Source organism: Osmerus eperlanus, chromosome 4 (genome assembly GCF_963692335.1).
Source record: "Osmerus eperlanus chromosome 4, fOsmEpe2.1, whole genome shotgun sequence".
NCBI classification, from domain to species: domain Eukaryota; kingdom Metazoa; phylum Chordata; class Actinopteri; order Osmeriformes; family Osmeridae; genus Osmerus; species Osmerus eperlanus.
The window spans coordinates 15,281,279-15,298,806 of NC_085021.1; the positions used below are offsets into that span (position 1 = coordinate 15,281,279).

Below are 17,528 nucleotides of genomic sequence, written 5' to 3' on the forward strand. Positions count from 1 at the left end.
ATGTTGTCCGGTGACTCCACCACCTGCATGGTCCAGAAATAAGGCAGAACAATGGTAAAGACCTGGTGGTTGAAACTGTATTTTGCTCAAAATAAAACGTTTTGTTATGAAAGGACATTAATCGAGGACGAAGCTTTCTACTGGGAAAGCTAAAAATGCACAATGTTCTAATTAATAATCTTTGGGGCAATTTACAGTAGCCTAATTGAAACTCAAAATGATGGTGTACGGTGGAGTGTTAACCACAAGATGGCAGTCTCGTCTTTCTGAATTTTGCTGAATATGCCGAAAACATTTTTATGTCTATATTCGAGGAGATAGCACTCAGGGGTAGGTCTTTAATGAACTACTACCATACAGACTGTGTCTTGTTTATTTATTTGTGACGGATGATAGGCTCATGATAGGCTGATGAAAGGTTGATAGCAACTCGACTGCTTGACCCATCGACTATCCACTGGCAGGCCTACATGACGCCGCGCAGCCACAAAACAGCAACCCAAAGGATTGGGGCACACTCCAAATATATGTTGTATGTGAGTTAACCTATGCAGATGGTGGTGAAGTCGGTAGGCTGTAGATAGTAGATTTAATGAACTAATTAAATAGGCCTAATTTATGAGGTAAGAAATGGTGAAACCATTTATAAAACCCCATCTAACTAGTTCAGGCTGAGTGTGTGCTCAATCTGGGACTGTTAACCTCTGAGAATTTGGTACTGAAACTGCTAATGTGCGTGGTGAACCGTGCCTTGAGCCCCGGTTCTTTCGCTAAACCCTAGTTCTGGGGTCCTTCCAGGCAACGCACTTACAGTTTTTCACAATTGCTAAAAAACATTTCTTGAAACAGTCACCCATTTTCTCAAAACTGTAAACACAAAACCTCATCTTCAAGCACTATTTACAAAACCTCTGAATCCTCTTGCAAAATGAAACTTTCGCCTCAAAACAGTTTTACCTGTGCTCAAAATCAAACTTTCGCCTCAAAACAGATTTACCTGTGCTCAAAATGAAACACTGCTCTCAAATCATAAACAAAGTGATCAAAATGATATACACTATCAAGCAGTCAGTAAACAATACACAAAAAAATGCAAATTACATTTTTACGTAATCTCAAAACAAATTTCATATTTATCCGTCATTGTCTTTTGATGAACGACAACATGTTCTATCATAGTAGCTCAAAATGTATCAGAAATTACTACTCTGCTCTCCTCTTTGCAATTTTTTTGTTCTTTCTCCTCCTTGTACCCCTATACAGTAGTGTACCATGCATCTCACTACTCACAACTCACTCTTGTTCTTTGTTGATATGAACCTGCAACCAGTCAAAATCTATTGAGCAGTCAGTACTGTTACTGTAACAAATGGAAAGCACAATGTTCAGGGCCATACAATTTGTTCATTGTACAGTATACAGCCTACAATGCACTGTACTACAGTATACAATACTACAGTAAAAGGGACAAAAATCAAAGGAGTAAACATGTGATCAATGTGCTTCTTCTTGTCTTTGGGCTGGGTCAGGCCAGAGCACTTCGTCGACATCACAAGCAATATTTTCCCACCTTAAACAACCTGTTTGCTCTCTGAACTGGCTTATATTGGTTGTGTCACATCATTTGAAACAAGTGAAATCAATTTTGAGTGGTTGTGTTTTGTCAATGACATGTTTTCTCTATTTGTATTTGATTGTTGCCATTTATGTTTACCAGTATGGATGACATGTGCATTACAGTGCATAATGTGTTTTGAGAATGAGAATATGTTTAGATATAATTAATATGTTTAGAGTTTTTCTGAAAAGTCTATGTGAGATCTGCAAATTGTGTTTTACCATGTGAAATGGTTTAGGTATTGACAACAGACTGCACAATTAGCTACATGAGTTCAGGCAACTGAGAACTTTGTTCAGCCAATGGGTTTTAGTGTTTTAGCAATTGAGAAAAACTGTATTATCACCCGTCTCTCTCTCTCCCTTTCTCTCCCTCTCTATCTCACATCACACTTTCTAAACACAGTGCTGTTCCTGGTGCTGAAGTGGTTAAATAATATCACTATTTGCATGGCAAGTTTGCAGATTTTTATCAAAAGTTCTTCTACATGCCTTTAGAGTGTTTGGCTTTTTTGTTACTAATCTATATATATTGACATGTGTTAGAGCTATAAGGATATATCATATCCTTTTCTGTATAAATATATTAGAGCTGTTTGCACGTGTTGTAGGCTACATAAAAACCATATAGGTCTTTGCCTATCTGAGAGGATCTCCTCCTGGGACAAATGAACGCAAGAGATGACGGTTACAGTAGACAGAAGAATATAGCAATTTGAAGCCTATAAGATCTGCGAATTGACGAGACTGGGATTTTAGTGAGAGACAGTAAGCCTACTTACAATTTTTGTTTCAGAGGAACATCTAAAAGGGCAGTCTTACCTATACGTCTATTCGTATGCTACAGTATAAATATACTTTAACCGCTCTCACAAAAAGCTTATATATTTTCACAAGAGTGGCACAGACGCAAACCTTCAAGTCTGTATTCAGTAGTATGCTCAGCGAAAATATGGACATTTGGCTTTTTGGTTGCAGTTATCATGATTGAAATTAGGGCCATGCCGGTGTACTAACCGAGTGATTAAAACGCCCCCCTGATTGGACAGAGAGATAATCCCGACGGGCCTCGCGCTACTACTAACGCGCGAGTGAAAGAGAGCGCGAGTCACAATCTGCCCAGGGCGAGGGCAAGACGCATGCGAGGAAACAACAAGAAGACAAGCGTTCTAGTCTCGTCTACGCGTTTTCGCGTCGCTTAGCTCTACACAATTACAGAAGTGCTCTTAAACGTTACGCGGAGGGGAATCGTTTACAAGAGTACAGAGGGGGTACAAGTGGTCAACTCTGTCAGACTCATGACTCTTATTTGAAAAAGAGCCGCAGTGAGTTGAAGAAAGAGTGCGTTGAAAGTGAAAGCGCTTTGAAAAGCAGGACTCGAAGAACTTGTGAGTAGGCTACTTTTCTCCGCAAAGAGGGAAAGACAAACGGATAGATTCATACCTGCATTAAATTCCCATTTCAAAGTGTTTAGTTGTTAAGTAGAAATATGAATGCTGGGGAAGAGAACCTGCTGAAGTCTATCAGCAATGACACACTATTGGACCTAACTCAGCGCTATGGCCAGTCAGCCTTCGGGTTTGGTGCTGGCCATGGTCCTGGAGCTCCTGGGCGCTATCCCCTCACACCCGCCGCCGATTTCCTCTCGGGTCAGACCACCAAATCGAATGAAAGCGGCGGGGAGCAGACAAGTGAAGACGACGACAGTTTTGACACTCTAGAGTCCCGGAAGAGGGGCTCGGGGTTCGACGATGACAAGCACGGGGGTCCACTTGCCAAGAAACCCAAAGAGCAGCGGTCTTTGCGTCTTAGTATCAACGCTCGGGAGAGGAGAAGAATGCACGACCTCAACGACGCGCTAGACGGCCTGCGCTCTGTTATCCCGTATGCTCACAGCCCATCGGTGAGAAAACTCTCCAAAATCGCCACTCTCCTCCTAGCCAAGAACTATATTCTCATGCAGGCTCAAGCCCTGGAGGAAATGAGGCGGCTGGTGGCGTATTTGAACCAGGGACAGACCATAACCTCGCCAATCCCCACTGCGCTGGCACCCTTTGGACAGGCGGCCGTTTACCCGTTCTCAGGCTCGACACTTGCCACCTGCGCCGAGAAGTGCACCACATACTCTGGAACACCTTCGAGTCTTTTCAAACACTGCAACGACAAGCCTTGATTTAATTTTTCTGTTTCTGAACTTTACCTTCTGCATCCATGTTGGCCTCTCACCCTCTCTATAGGCTACTTTTTAAAAACACCGAGAGGGCTTGGGGACCTTGTCCTATGCGTAATCCTAAACTATGTTTAAATAATTACTGCAATGTTTCATCCAGATTTAACAAATAGCTTATATGGAAAATAAAACCAGTGTTTACTAAAGCTTAGGATAATTTATGACAAATCGCCGTTTAACCTGTTGTGTTTCTCTTCAACCCTAAAATAAACCAGCTGTTGGGCTACTGTAACTGACATATTTGAATTATTGTCCAGACTCCTGTGATTAAGGTTTAGAATGTTAATCATTTCATTTTCTTGTTAACTATGCAACATGGTACAGCAAAACAGAAACTAACTGAAGAGTTGACAAGGATGTGACAGCAACTAAAAGTTTGTTTGTTTTGCAGCATTGTCGATTATGACCCCCCCCCCCCCCGCCACCCCTTCAAGATTTTTATTTTATCTTACAGATAAAATGTGGGGAAAGACACGTGTGACGTACTTTATATTTTTGCAAAGTTAAGGATTTTGTTTTATTTTTAATTTTGGTTGTTGTTATTGCACAATTCACATGATTGTAGCCTATTGTACTACTGTGGAAAATGACATGCTTTAAGTAGGCTACGTCTATTATGGTATCGGTTACATAATATCAGCCTGTATAAAGATGGAGCATTTGGTTGTGTTGCAACACGAATTTCATATTGTTTATATGTCTTTATAATTAAAACATATATCTATGCTTGGAGAAGACTTATTTTCTAATTCATTTAGTCTATAACTGGACGTTGGTTTTTCACAATAAAGAAAAGCAGACATAACAAAACCAATAGACAAAACCAACTAATCTCATTACAACTGCCAACATGTTTTCGCAGGCCTACGGGATTGACATCAATAGGCCTATTTTGTTTACCAAATTAGGCTTAAGCCATTTAATAAGATATTGACATTCTATATTTTGCAGATCACGTAAAAGTGAAGCATTTTTAGTTTAAGAAATCATATACTGTTGCCCGATTTATTTAATGATACTAGGAAGCAACGATTACAATTTGACATAGGTTATATACAATTAGAAATTGATTAATAGGCCTACAACTGAAATAATAAAGCAGAAAGCATATGTGCTTGTTTACATGGATAACAAAACCCCGAATATTCCTAAAGTTATGGAAGAAATGACTTAGAATGAGTTCGAAACTTCTTCAGTGCTCCGCTCTATTTCTTCTTGTGATCAACCTTTGACATGAAGAGATAGGCCCACATCTATATCTATTAAACGAGCCTTGTCTGGCTGGTGGGGCCCGTTGGCGTTCGGTGGGGTCGTTGGCGCTGAGGGGAAGGGCGCAAAAGGCGCCCCGGGCGCCTAGGACCTGTCTCCCGGTATTTGGGTGATTGCGAAGTCTCGTTGGACCCATACCAAGGCCAGTTATTAACACGATTTCAACTCCTGTCTCCTTCTTCTCTTTAAGCAATGAACTTTAGAGTGGCAATTTTGATTCGAAAGACGGGCAATGGCACGCTAGGCTATAGGAGACTACAATTATGGATAGACTACAGTTCTTGCCTGCCCACTTGAAAGAAACTATGAACGATGTTTTTCGGTAGACTAAATACATATATATATATATATTTACAAATTTACAATTTTTTATTCTTATTAGCCTACGTTTTTGCCGATATGACGGTCATCAGTAGGCTAATAGGCCTACGAGACCTAAATATCAGTCTATAACTTAATGTGTTGTTTGCTCTGTAACTGTCGAATAAGCTTCTTTTGTAGGCTGTTTTTCAGGGATAGAACGTTATGGAAACAGCTAGTAGCTATAGGATATAGGGCCAATTAGCCTAATAGGCCTACTCATACACAGGTGTACGGCTGTTGTTCCATATGTCACCTGGGAATGGAAATGGGAGTGTCTGACTATTCTGCTCCTCTGTCAAATTGTCATAAAATCAGTCTACATGGGGTTACCACGCAATCACTCTTTAACAGTTTAGCTGAATATCACAACCGTTACAGGCCGCCACTCATGGCATCTCAAATTGGCTTTCTGATGACATATGACTCCTCAGTAGCCTCATGTGACAGTCGGAGTACTGGGGATTCGTTGTGACAAAGGCTGTCGCTGTTGAGAGGCCATGGGCCCTGCGTTCACTCACTTTCCGCTCGGACTAATTGGCTGAGATGAGACGTTGTCTTTTTGCACGGGCTCGTGACTGGTCAGTTTCCCTATACGATTGTAAGGGCAGAAAAGTGTGCATTCATGTTAAAATATATTATCTTAATGGCCGTCAACAAGTAAGCCACATTGTATCCTATTTCGCCGTAGGTTACTTGATTCACTGGGATCTTTCTTTTCAGAAACATCTCTATTGACCTTTTAACTCAGAAATATTTTCACTTAAACATGTTCCATTTATGAATGAAGTTTTTGGCCTATGTTCAGTTTTACGGAGATAAGAATTATGTCTGTTTATGTTATGGATAAAACACTTACTGTTATTACTGGCTTTCGTTTATTCAGTTCAAGATGACATTTTATGAAGAATGTACTGTGAACAAATGTCTTAATATTACAAATGTCTGTAGTTCTTGTAAATAGGCTTACGGTATACCTCACTGCAGGTTATTCAATTATAAATCAAGTATTCTCGGCAGTTCACACTCACAGTCACACGTTCTGAATCCATACCATAACACACGTAATATTCATAGCAATGGCATGTAGACTCACACACTACACTCGTAGAGAAAAGCAGCAGGCTCTGCTGTCTGTAAACATTTGTGGTTTCTCTCTGCAGCATCAGATAGGAGTGATTTCATTAGCAATGCTTGGAGCTCTGAGGTATGTTTTTGTGCTTTTCTCCAACCCGATGGTGTAGTACTAAAACCATATGCCCTTAAGTGCCTACCTCTCCCTAATGCTTCTGACAGCCCTGTTTTCTTTAATTAAACTCTCATAGAGGGTGGCCTACGTGGCTGATGCACATTGTGGTTCAGATTTGTATACATAGAGGACAAATACACACTCGCTTTCACAAACACACACTGGAGGCCTAGGCGTCCAAACACACAGTACTGCCGGGGGTGAAGGCAACAAATGTGGATGGGGTGGGGGGTAGTGGTGCTTCTGAATAAGGAAGGTTCTGTGGAGATTTTATTTTTTCAAATCTGCTCAGGGAGGCAAAATATGCCTTCAGATCCCAAGTGACACTGCAGACTGGGTGTTTGGGCAGGTTGAAGAGGGGGAAGGGGTTGGATAAACAATAGGGCCAGACATCTTAATGTATCTGTGTGTGTGTGGGGGGGGGGGGATTGTATCTATGAGTGTGCTCATTGTGTGTCTTTGTATGTATGTGTGTGTGTCAGGGGGCTGGTTGATGTGTTTCAGAGACGGAGAGAAGCGCTGATGCCTCTGTTATTCTGCCCGCGGTGCCACTGGAAAAGACCCCCCAGTGTTTCCTTCCTCTATGACATCACAGACTGTCGTCCCTCCCAGCCCCGCCTTGTCGGAAGCGATGAGTGGGTGAGTCAGTTGGTTCCGAGGAGCCATGTGATTTGGGGCGACGTTGCTGCGAGTGCAGTGGGATGAGCTTGGATCCTCCAATTGTTAATCAGACAACAGACAGGGAACAGTGTGTGTCTGTGTGTATGAGTGTGTGTGATTGTGTGTGTGTGTGTGTGGCGTGTGTGAGCCTGTGTGAGTGAATGGGGTATGGGGGTTGTGTGCTCATATGGCCGCAAACCTTCCAAACATGGCAGCCAGGCAAAGCGTTTTTCCTATCGCCACAAGGCACCTGACACCAGGCGTGGTAAAGCCAGACTCCCCGGGCCTGCTGGGAGGGAGGGGAGGACAGAGGCAACAGCCGTAGGAAACACTGGATGGAATCACGGGGGAGCAATCCCTCACAGTCTGGGGCAGTGTTGAAGATGATGCTGTGTGGAGGAGGTTGAATTAGACCCTCTTTCAGAGGTGCCTGTGTTGGGCAACATGCCTTGTGTTGATGCCTGTGATGGATCAAATCAATGTTGAAAATACGGGTTGTACCAGCAATACAGATTGTTGTGCCTGGTAACCTTGGATAACCTCCTCCTGTCCCTCCTACCACTTTTAATTGTACATCTAAATGTCTATCATGTACTGTCCCTTCTCCTTCCCTCCCTCCCTCGTGGCTCGTGGTCTTGACAGAGGATGTGAGCTGACAAACGGGGGCATCCGTTACCTTGGCACAGCCTAATCTCTGTAATGGTCCCTCAGATTCAGGACTGGTGGGGAACTTTGAGGGGGAAAAGAGAAAGGGGGCCAGAGACAGACACTACACACACACACACACACACACACACACACACTACACAAACACACTACACACACTACACACACGCGCACACACACTGGGGCCTGCACCCCTTTGCCTGCCTGGTACCAGCTGAGGAGGGCTATAGTTTGTGGGGAGCAGGGGGAGCTCGTTATCCTCATTAATTAATGACAAAAGCCATGTAATTGGCCATCCATAATCCTCCATGCGTAGAGCCAGTGACAGGCAGAGCCGCCAGATCCTCCACTCTAACACATAAACACATGCGAGGAGATGAAGATGCATTTCATTCTCTTCATTTGTGTGTGTGTCTGCGTAGTATAGTGTATCTGTTGACTTTAACCCACATTCCCAATCTTGTTGTTGTTTAATTCTCTGCAGTAACATTTGTCTCATCATTCTTTGAGTTTATTTGGTGACTACTTCATCAGCCTGAACCTGTTTCTAAGGTGCTCTCAGGTTCAGGCGGGTCCAGGAGGTTCCCCTCTGGGTCGAGTCCTCCCAGCAGGGCCAGGGGAATGGTGGCGTCAGAGTCCACTGGGTCCTGCTAGGGAATGGGACCAGGGCTGCAATACTCTCTGAATGAAAGACAAGATTAATGGTGTTTCCTGTCGCAGATCGTCTCTTGCTCGTCTAATTAAAACCATTGGAACATGCACGTGGCCAAGGATCAGTGGCTTTTAATGAGGAGCTTGTAGGCTGATTTGGGTCTCATTTTCTGCTTAATAAGGCCGGTTTAAAAAGTAATTTTGGAAGGATGTGACTCCTTTAAACCTGCTCATTATCAATGATAGCGCTTCACTTAAGTACTTCAGGAAACGCTGTGTTTAATTAATATTGCGGCGAGCACGTGGATTAGCTGACAGGCTGGAATGGTAAAGCAAGCGAGCGAGAGAGGGGGTTGAAATTGATGAAGAACTTTCAAGGGCACTGATTTCATTAAGCAGCTTCATTACGACCCAAATAACTCTTCATGTCATTTCAATGCTCCAGTTGCTCCAGACTCACACACACACACAAGAAAGCACACACACATAGACACACACACTCTCATATACTGAATGCATACACACACACACACACACACACAGACAAACATTTACATTCAAGTTTTGTGCTGCACTGTTAAGTGAGGATAAAGCAATAAGTAGATGTGAAACCCAAACAATGAAACATGGATTAAATATCAGGAATCCAAGCAAATACAATTCAGATGTGTATATTATAAATGATGGGCCACATCACATTTTTCCATTCTCTTTCAATGTTGTCCATTGTTTTGGCAGATACTTTCCTTTTGTTTTTCTTAAAACTGGATGCTGAGGTCACAGAGAGCTTTGAGGCTCATCCTCTTAACAGTAAAAGCAGGCATGAAAGAAGAGATGAACTGGTACTGTTCAGCCACTAGTAAACGTCCTCTTCAGAATCCGAGGCTCTCCCACTGCGTTGAGTTTCTGAAGGGTCACACAGCCTCTTCATTCCATTGAGGTCATCTGCTTAGCCCTGGATTCTGCCATTCAATATCTACAACCAAGGAAAGTGATGGACTTGAGGGGCTTTGTAAAGCTAAATCTCAAGGATTCTCTTCTTGTCTTTAGGACCAATTACCAGGAAGCAGGATGTTTAGGAAAGTAATTGTTAGTTGGGGGACACGTCTTTCAGTATCTGAAGAGTTGGCTAAATATTCTGTTTGCAAGTCAATAATCTGTCCAAATATCATTTAAATATGTATTGTATGAATCACTGCTAGTCCTAAAACTCATTCTCTTAAGTGTGCCCACAATGGAGAGGCTGTGTTCTGAGCTGTTGTTGTGTCCTTACGCCTCCTCTCCTGTTGTCCCTTTTCCTCTTTCCACACACCAAGTTTATAAAGGCTTTGTTGGACGAGTTGTAGGATAGAGAGATGAAATAAATGCTTCCTAATCCTAAGAACTGGAATGAATGGATCATAATCGACTCTGAATGGGAGGAACGCGGAGGAGGGGAGAGGGGGAGAGTATGTCAAGAGAAGAGGAGGAGCAGGAGACTCACTCTAATCATCTCAGTGGGGACCTACTTACATTATTTTGCTGTGACTTGTTGATAGCAGTCACACTGTCCAGCTGAGTATCAGGTAATATCATCCAGTCTTTGAAGGATTAGCAGGAGTGAGAGGCGATTTACCCTGGTTTGTGGAGGGGATAAGTCCTTTGAAATATTCTAATATGGAAAATGGATTTATTTTATTTTTTTTCCTGTGAAAGGTTTCTCAAGAATATTAAGATAGCATGCAGGATGGTGGCCCTGGTCATGGCAAATAGAGAGAGAGAAAGAGAGAGAGAGAGAGAGAGAGAGAGAGAGAGAGAGAGAGAGAGAGAGAGAGAGAGAGAGAGAGAGAGAGAGAGAGAGAGAGAGAGAGAGAGAGAGAGAGAGAGGGAGAGACATACGGAACAGGAATATTTTAACTAGTTCCTGGCGATGATTGAGATGGAGTGGGAGACATATAGACAGATGAAGGTGTTGTTTCTCTTCTTGAACACAGAGGTAGCTCTGACCAGGGAGTTGGCTTAGTGACTGCTAGAGTTAATGCCTTGTACAGGCGCTGATGCTGTGTCTGGATAAGCCATGGCACAAGTACATTGTTCATAAAATGCAAATAAGAGGATAATAACACAGGAATGCACGATCCTGTAACACCGTTATTGTTTCCTGATTGTTTTGTTCGCGAATGAAACAACAGAAAAACACCTTTTGTTTTGATTGTGAGGGTTTATATCAGCGTACAGACATCTGTGTGTTTTGACCGCTATCGTGAAAAAGTCCTGAAACCTATGTAGTAGAATCCAAATATCTCAAACAAAAAACTTGGGAGTGCATGTTTTTCGACCGTGATGACAATTATTGATGACCATAATTCAAATGGACTAATCATAGATAAATGATGTGTTATAAATCAACAGGGCACTATATTATCTCCCAGTTCTTATCTCCTGAACCTCCCCTCCTCAGGCCTTCAAGGTTGATCTGAACAGACTGAGGACAGGAGACAGCTGCCCATCAGTCTCTCTTTACAGGACCAGTCTATTCAAACAGAAATGTGTGTTTGTGTGTGGGTGTGAGTTTCAGTTATAATTACAGAAGAGGTCTGTTAATGAAGTAAATGACTTTGGTGGTGGGATGCTGGCTAAATGACACTTTCCTATCAACTCAGACGGATCCAGGCAGAGGGTCTGTGTCGTGGGTGTGAGAGAAGGAGGGAAGCGTGACCGAGGAAAGGGAGGGAGAAAAGTGAGAGAGGGAACATTTGAGCGGAATGAGAAGGAAACAAAGCAGGAAGCAGTAATTGGATGAGACTGTTCATGAATGAAGGTGTGCATATGTGTGCATGCAGGAGAGTGTTGGAGTGAAGGTCTGTATGGGTGTGTTTGTGAGTATGTTTGTGTGTCTGTGTGTAAATGGAGTTCCATACTGGATGTTGCTTTGTCCAGGTCACCTGCCGTTCCCTCTGTTGTGTTAAGGATTATCCCAGGAAGTCCAGTGAAGCAGCAGTAATATGGAGTGTGGCTCTTACCGTAAGACTGAACCTGCATACACACACATACATTGTTTGGAAATCTGAATACAGGGATTTGTGGGAATGGTTTGTTAAAGTTTGTGTTCGGGTTCAGATGCCATCACATGTACCTGGAAAATAAACAGCCCTACACATAAACAAATGTTTATATGGTGATGGAAAGATTTATTTGGTCAAAGGCAAACAGGAAGCCAATCCGCCACATGCATCTTTCTATTGATATTGCAAACAATGGAACAAAACAATATTTTATGATCCCTATCAGGGAATTACATGACATACACACACACACAAGCAGTCACATCATGTTCACAATATACAAGGCTGATCTTCCTTGTATTATGAACATTTCCCAACTCCATTTTTATTTTAATCATGACAATGGGATGAGCTATGCAGGAGGGGCTGGTCTTGAGCGGCTAGATTGTTCTGATTGAGCTTCTTGTGTGTGGCAGATATGTATTATGTCTAGGTTAAGAGGATTTAACATGGTGCTCACTGGATTGTGAGATTTAATCATGTTTGCAGAGGTAAAGCAGTGGTAGTCTGCTGGCTGACAGGAGTGTGAGATGGGGATCTCAGGGGGGTGGGGGTGGGGGGGGTGGGGGGCAGATTAGATGGGATGCATTGATATGTTGGTGTGGGGAGGAAGCCATGGACAATATATTGTTAGGAATTTTGGAAGAACCGTGGCAGTTCATTTGGATGAGAGGGTGTGGATGGGGTAGAGTACAGTATGTTTTAGGGGTTTTGAGGCTTGAAGTAGGATGTGTGGTGTTGTTTTATAGGGATGCAGGTGGGGAGGGGGGTGCCGTGTCACATGCACACCATGGGATTACAAGAGTTGGGGTAGCATGTAGAGAGAGGAGGAGGGCTGGTGACCCTAATTCTGTGGATTAGAGTGGAGAGGGGCAGAGAGAAAGGGATTCTTGTCTTCAACTTTTTAATGGGGGGTGGCAGAGCGAACAAAGACATGGATTAGTTGCAGTAATGTTCCTTGATGGATGGAGAGACAGATTACACATAAACGGATGGGTGAGAGCAAGTAGGGATGAAAAAGCCTCAAGAAGAGAAAGGAAAAGGCCGTGAAACCCTGGCAGGAGTCCGGAAGCCTGAAGACGACAGACAGGCCGACAGACAGGGGGGTTTGCCCATGGCTGTGAGGGTGTCTGTCAGTGTGTGTTGGTGAAATGGCAACTGACCCCTCTTGTGTCATAGTTGAGCCTGCCACTGTGAGGATTAACAAAGCAGGGGGTGGCGATGATGTGGATTATACCCTCCTAGTGACCCAGCAGCATGTTAACCTAAGACCTAATCCTGTAAATAATGCAACTACACACTGCACACACAGACACATATATATATATTTTTGCTGTCATTTAGCAGACGCTCTTATCCAGAGCGACTTACAGTAAGTACAGGGACATTTCCCCGAGGCAGGTAGGGTGAAGTGCCTTGCCCAAGGACACAACGTCATTTGGCACAGCCGGTAATCGAACCAGCGACCTTTGGATTACTAGCCCGATTCCCTAACCGCTCAGCCATCTGACTACCATGTATATACACACACCTGCCATGTCTGTCACACACTCGGTCCCTGACTCCACCATGTGTAAGAATAAGAGGGACTAGGTGTTAGGCTGATCTGAGAGGCTCATTGACATGGCTGTAGATGTAGCAGGGGCTTAGACATGCAGTACTCCTGAATGTTTCCTTCAGCCGACCCCTTAATGATCTAATCCTCTTTATCCTATCAAACCATCCAACACCTCCTCCCCCGTGACTCACTCTCACTATTGTTGTCATCTGCATTCACAAGTGTGTCTTTGTGTGTGAGTCCTGAACAGACATGATATCCCATTCTTTTAGACAACCCCGCCCCCCCCCCCCCCCACACACACACACACACGTATCCCCTCCAACAACCCTCACCATTCCAAGTGCATGCAGTAGTGTACATGTCCTCATTGACATGGCCTGGTTCTGATGTCTTCATGTGTGCCTCTGCTAGGTTGCAGCAGCTGACCCTGGACACCAGTGCTGGGGAACACTACCGCATGTTTGATAGATGTGTTCTTAGGGCAAATTGGAGGCCATAGCGTGCACAAGGTTATAGACCTGTCTGTTCTTGAGATGAGCTTGCGTGTCCTCTTTCCAAAATGATTGAGCACAGCTAGATTACCTGGCACTGTTGGTGGGGGCCGTTGATTTGTTTCAATGACTGTAGACATACAATGTGAGCTAGTTACAAGATAATTATTGAATTATGTACTGTTGTACCATACTTGCATTTTCTGTAACTTGTGTGAGAGTGTGTCTGTGTGTGTGGTGTGTGTGTGTGTGTGTGTGTGTGTGCGCACAGTGCCCTGGTTTAGCCAGCAGTTGGCTTCACCAGGCTCAACTCAGATTGCTCCAGATTAGGAGATGGGGGCACTCTGGGAGAAACCATGATCCATATTAAAGCTGCATAAAATGAAAATTGAAAAGATTTAGAGACGGATCATGGGCCATGGTGAATTTAATCACAACCTGGATGTGTGTGTGTCTGTGTGTGTGTTTGTGTTTGTGTGGGTGGGCTTTGTTTGTGTACGTATGCATGTGTGTGCATGCGTGTATGGAAATGTGTGTGTGTGTTCCTCATTTGCATAATTCAGAAGCCATAGCGACATCAGGATTAGAGATGTAGGCTGTATTTACTTACCAGCCAAGTGCTCAGAGTTGTATGACAACATTTCTCTGTTTCCCCTCTCTCTGTACTGACCAGGAGTATGATGACACATTACAAAGATGACCACCTTCTGGAGTTAATAGATATTTAAATATACAATATCTGATGCTGCTGGGTGGGGCTGTGTGTGTGTGTGTGTGGGGGGGTGCTTGTGTGTGTGTTTGTGTGTGTCTGTGGGAGGTGTGTGTGCAGAGATGATAAGGTCCCTGTGTTCTCTACACTTGTAATCCCCTAAAGCTTTAAATGCTGTCCTACTGTAGTGAAATGGTAGTCTAGTAATTATTGGTGCACTGCGGTGTAGTGTCCAACACTTACTGTTGGAAAGTGTGCCCTGCACAGAAGTGTGCCCTGCACAGAAGTGTGCCCTGCACAGAAGTGTGCCCTGCACAAATCTAATTGTCATCATATTTACATCAATCATTGTTATTGGTAAAAGTAGGCATTATAGCATCTATTGCCACAGACATTTTTATTGTTTGTTTTAACCTCTAGAGACCATGAATCTGTGCTTGCTTGTGTGTATAAATGTGTATGTGTTTGTGCATTGGTCTGTGTCGATGTGTGTGTGTGCATGCGTGTGTGTGAATGTGTGCGTGCCACAGGCTATGTGGCTGGCATCCTGGGTTTTGGCAAGACACTTTGAGACAAGATTCATGACTCTGTGTCCTATTTGTGCTCACCTGTATCTGTGTCGCCAAGACAACTAAACACATATGATGTGTTGCCTGATTAAATATCTCAGATTTTGCTCTGTTCACTTTGCTCTGTGAGCTTTGCCTTTGCACATCTAGTTCTCTCATTTTCACTCATTTTCTCTCTGCTTTCTGTCAACTTGTCCTCCTCTCTCTGTCCCTCTCTCTTTAGCGTGCCCTGTCCCATTATCACATTGTCTGTGTCACAGGCTACACACACACGCACACACAGAACACAGACATAGAGTGAGCAGATGGTGACCGTATTCATTTTTTCTCTGACTTACATTACCCGTTTATTATAGATAGCAGGCTAAGCCAATCCATTCCCAACCACCCACCAACCCACCCAAAGACACCCACACACCCACACGCAAGCATGCACACACACACCACTACCCCTTCTTCTAGTCCCCCTCTTCCAGACAGCAAGGCTCAGACACTCCAGTGTTGACTCCATCCTGATATCCCTCACCTCCTCTCTTCCGGGACACAATGTGAAGTATCTCTCGCTCTTTTAGTCGCTCTATCTCTCTCTTGCTTTCTCTCTCACACTCCGTCTCTCCCTCTGTCTTTCTCCTCTGCCATTTTTCGAACCCTCATTCTCTTCGAGTTTATCTTTCTATTCTTTTTTCTATTTCTTTCTCTAGTTCTCTCTGCCTGTCTCTCCCTCCACTTTCCGTCTCTCCATCCCCCTCCATCTCTCTGTAATCAAAATGGTAAAAACCTAAAACCTGTTAGCCAGTAAATCAGGTTTAATCTCTGGCTCGAAGAAAAGATGAACATTAATCCACATCTGTCCATACAAATGTTTACCGCTCATATTTCAGACCTCATTCAGTCCTGCTAGATAAGCTGAATGCATACATGAGTGTGTGTGCGTGTGTGTGTTCATATGTGTGCGTATGTATGTGTTTCTGCAAATTGAATGATGTCCCGTATGTGTCTAATGTGTGTGTGTGTGTGTGTGTGCGTGTGTGTGTGTGTGGGGGGGGGGGGTGTATGTATGTGTGTGGCCATAAGTGCATGTATGTGTGTGTGCTTGTGTACACAACCCTGTGAGGAGGAGTTGTGTTGTGACAGTGGGTATTGGGAAGGTTGGCCAAGCTGGGAACTCTGGCACACTTAAACTAATGAGAGTTTTAGAAGCGGTCAAAGAAAGAGTGTGAGTTAGTGGCCCTGGGCCGCCCGGTGGACATCAATCGCCCTGCAGCCTGAAGGCTTTACTCAGTCCCCTCCGTGACCTCTGAACCCTGTCCACAGCACACCACTCCACAGTCACCTGCTGGAGGATATAGGATACAAATATTAGACAGTCAGAGGACTCCCATCAATGATAATTCAGAGAGTATTGGTAGCTTGTTGATCCTTGACAATGTGCTTATATTCAAAGCACTGTGTTGATTTTACTGTGCTAAAGTTTGGAGACTTTATGTTCTCTTCGTTTTTGCCGAATAATTCCATTCTGCTAATATGTGAGCACCCTAGGGTGATATTAAAAACACGTTAAACAAGCATGCAACTCTAGATGAAGCCTCAGTCATTGTGCTCCCTCTCACAAAATAGGACTGTCTTTTTACCTCTCTCTGTGTTTCATTCCATATGCCTCTTCATGTCTTCTCCTCACCATCCTTCTTTCATTGCACTCCCCTCTCACACACACCTACAGAATGTCTGTGTCCCTCTATTTCTCTGTGTCATTCAGCATCTCAGTCTCTCCATCCCTCCTGTCCTCCGTTCCAATCTCTTCCTGCTCCCTGGCTCTCTCTCCTAGCACCCCCACCCTCACACACACCTACACACAGAGTGGTCTGCCACCTGGCTCCTGTGGAATTCTCCCATCCGGTTGCACAACCAGGGTGTCCATCAGCAATGGGCAGATTAAGATGGCTCTTATCAATGTGTGTCTGCGTATGCTCACGTGTGTGGGGGTGCGTGACCACACTTAATATTGTATGTCTGTGCCCCCCCCCCCCCCCCCCCCCACATGCACTCACACCGATAAAAGGAGAAAAACTCTAACTTCTTTTCTCCTTGCTCCCCCCCCTTCTTCTACCCACAGTCACCCCAGTGCCCTAAAACTGTCCTAAATGACTTAATCTGCCGGGCGACAGTTCCCTGAGAGGATGCTGGATGAGGCCACTGCTGGGTGCTGTAAAGGGATTGCTGTAATTACTGTGATCTGTGCACCGTATTTATCTTTTCAAGGGATGGGTGATCCTGCTGTAAAAAGCCCAACATTTGGCACTTAACTAATGCACACCATTAGATTGATTGTGTTGGATTTGTGTTTTACTGGAGCACTCTTTGTGTGCGTGTCTGTGTGTGTCTGTGTGTTTGTTTGTGTGTGTGTATGTTTGTTTGTGTGTATGTGTATGTCTGTGTGTGTGTGTCCCATATT

The 17,528-nt window shown here is 43.9% G+C and overlaps 1 protein-coding gene across 1 annotated transcript; it reads left to right on the forward strand.

The window, feature by feature from the left end:
• The first annotated feature begins 2,745 nt into the window (after positions 1–2,745).
• On the forward strand, positions 2,746–4,083 carry bhlhe23 (basic helix-loop-helix family, member e23). Its single transcript, XM_062459638.1, has one exon. The coding sequence runs from the start codon at positions 3,107–3,109 to the stop codon at positions 3,788–3,790; it is 684 nt and encodes a 227-aa protein (XP_062315622.1). The 5' UTR covers positions 2,746–3,106; the 3' UTR covers positions 3,791–4,083.
• The last annotated feature ends 13,445 nt before the right edge of the window (positions 4,084–17,528 follow it).

What these genes read in the sequence shown, in the direction of transcription:
- bhlhe23 (XM_062459638.1), top strand. Translation starts at nt 3,107, where the DNA reads ATGAATGCTGGGGAAGAGAACCTGCTGAAGTCTATCAGCAATGACACA.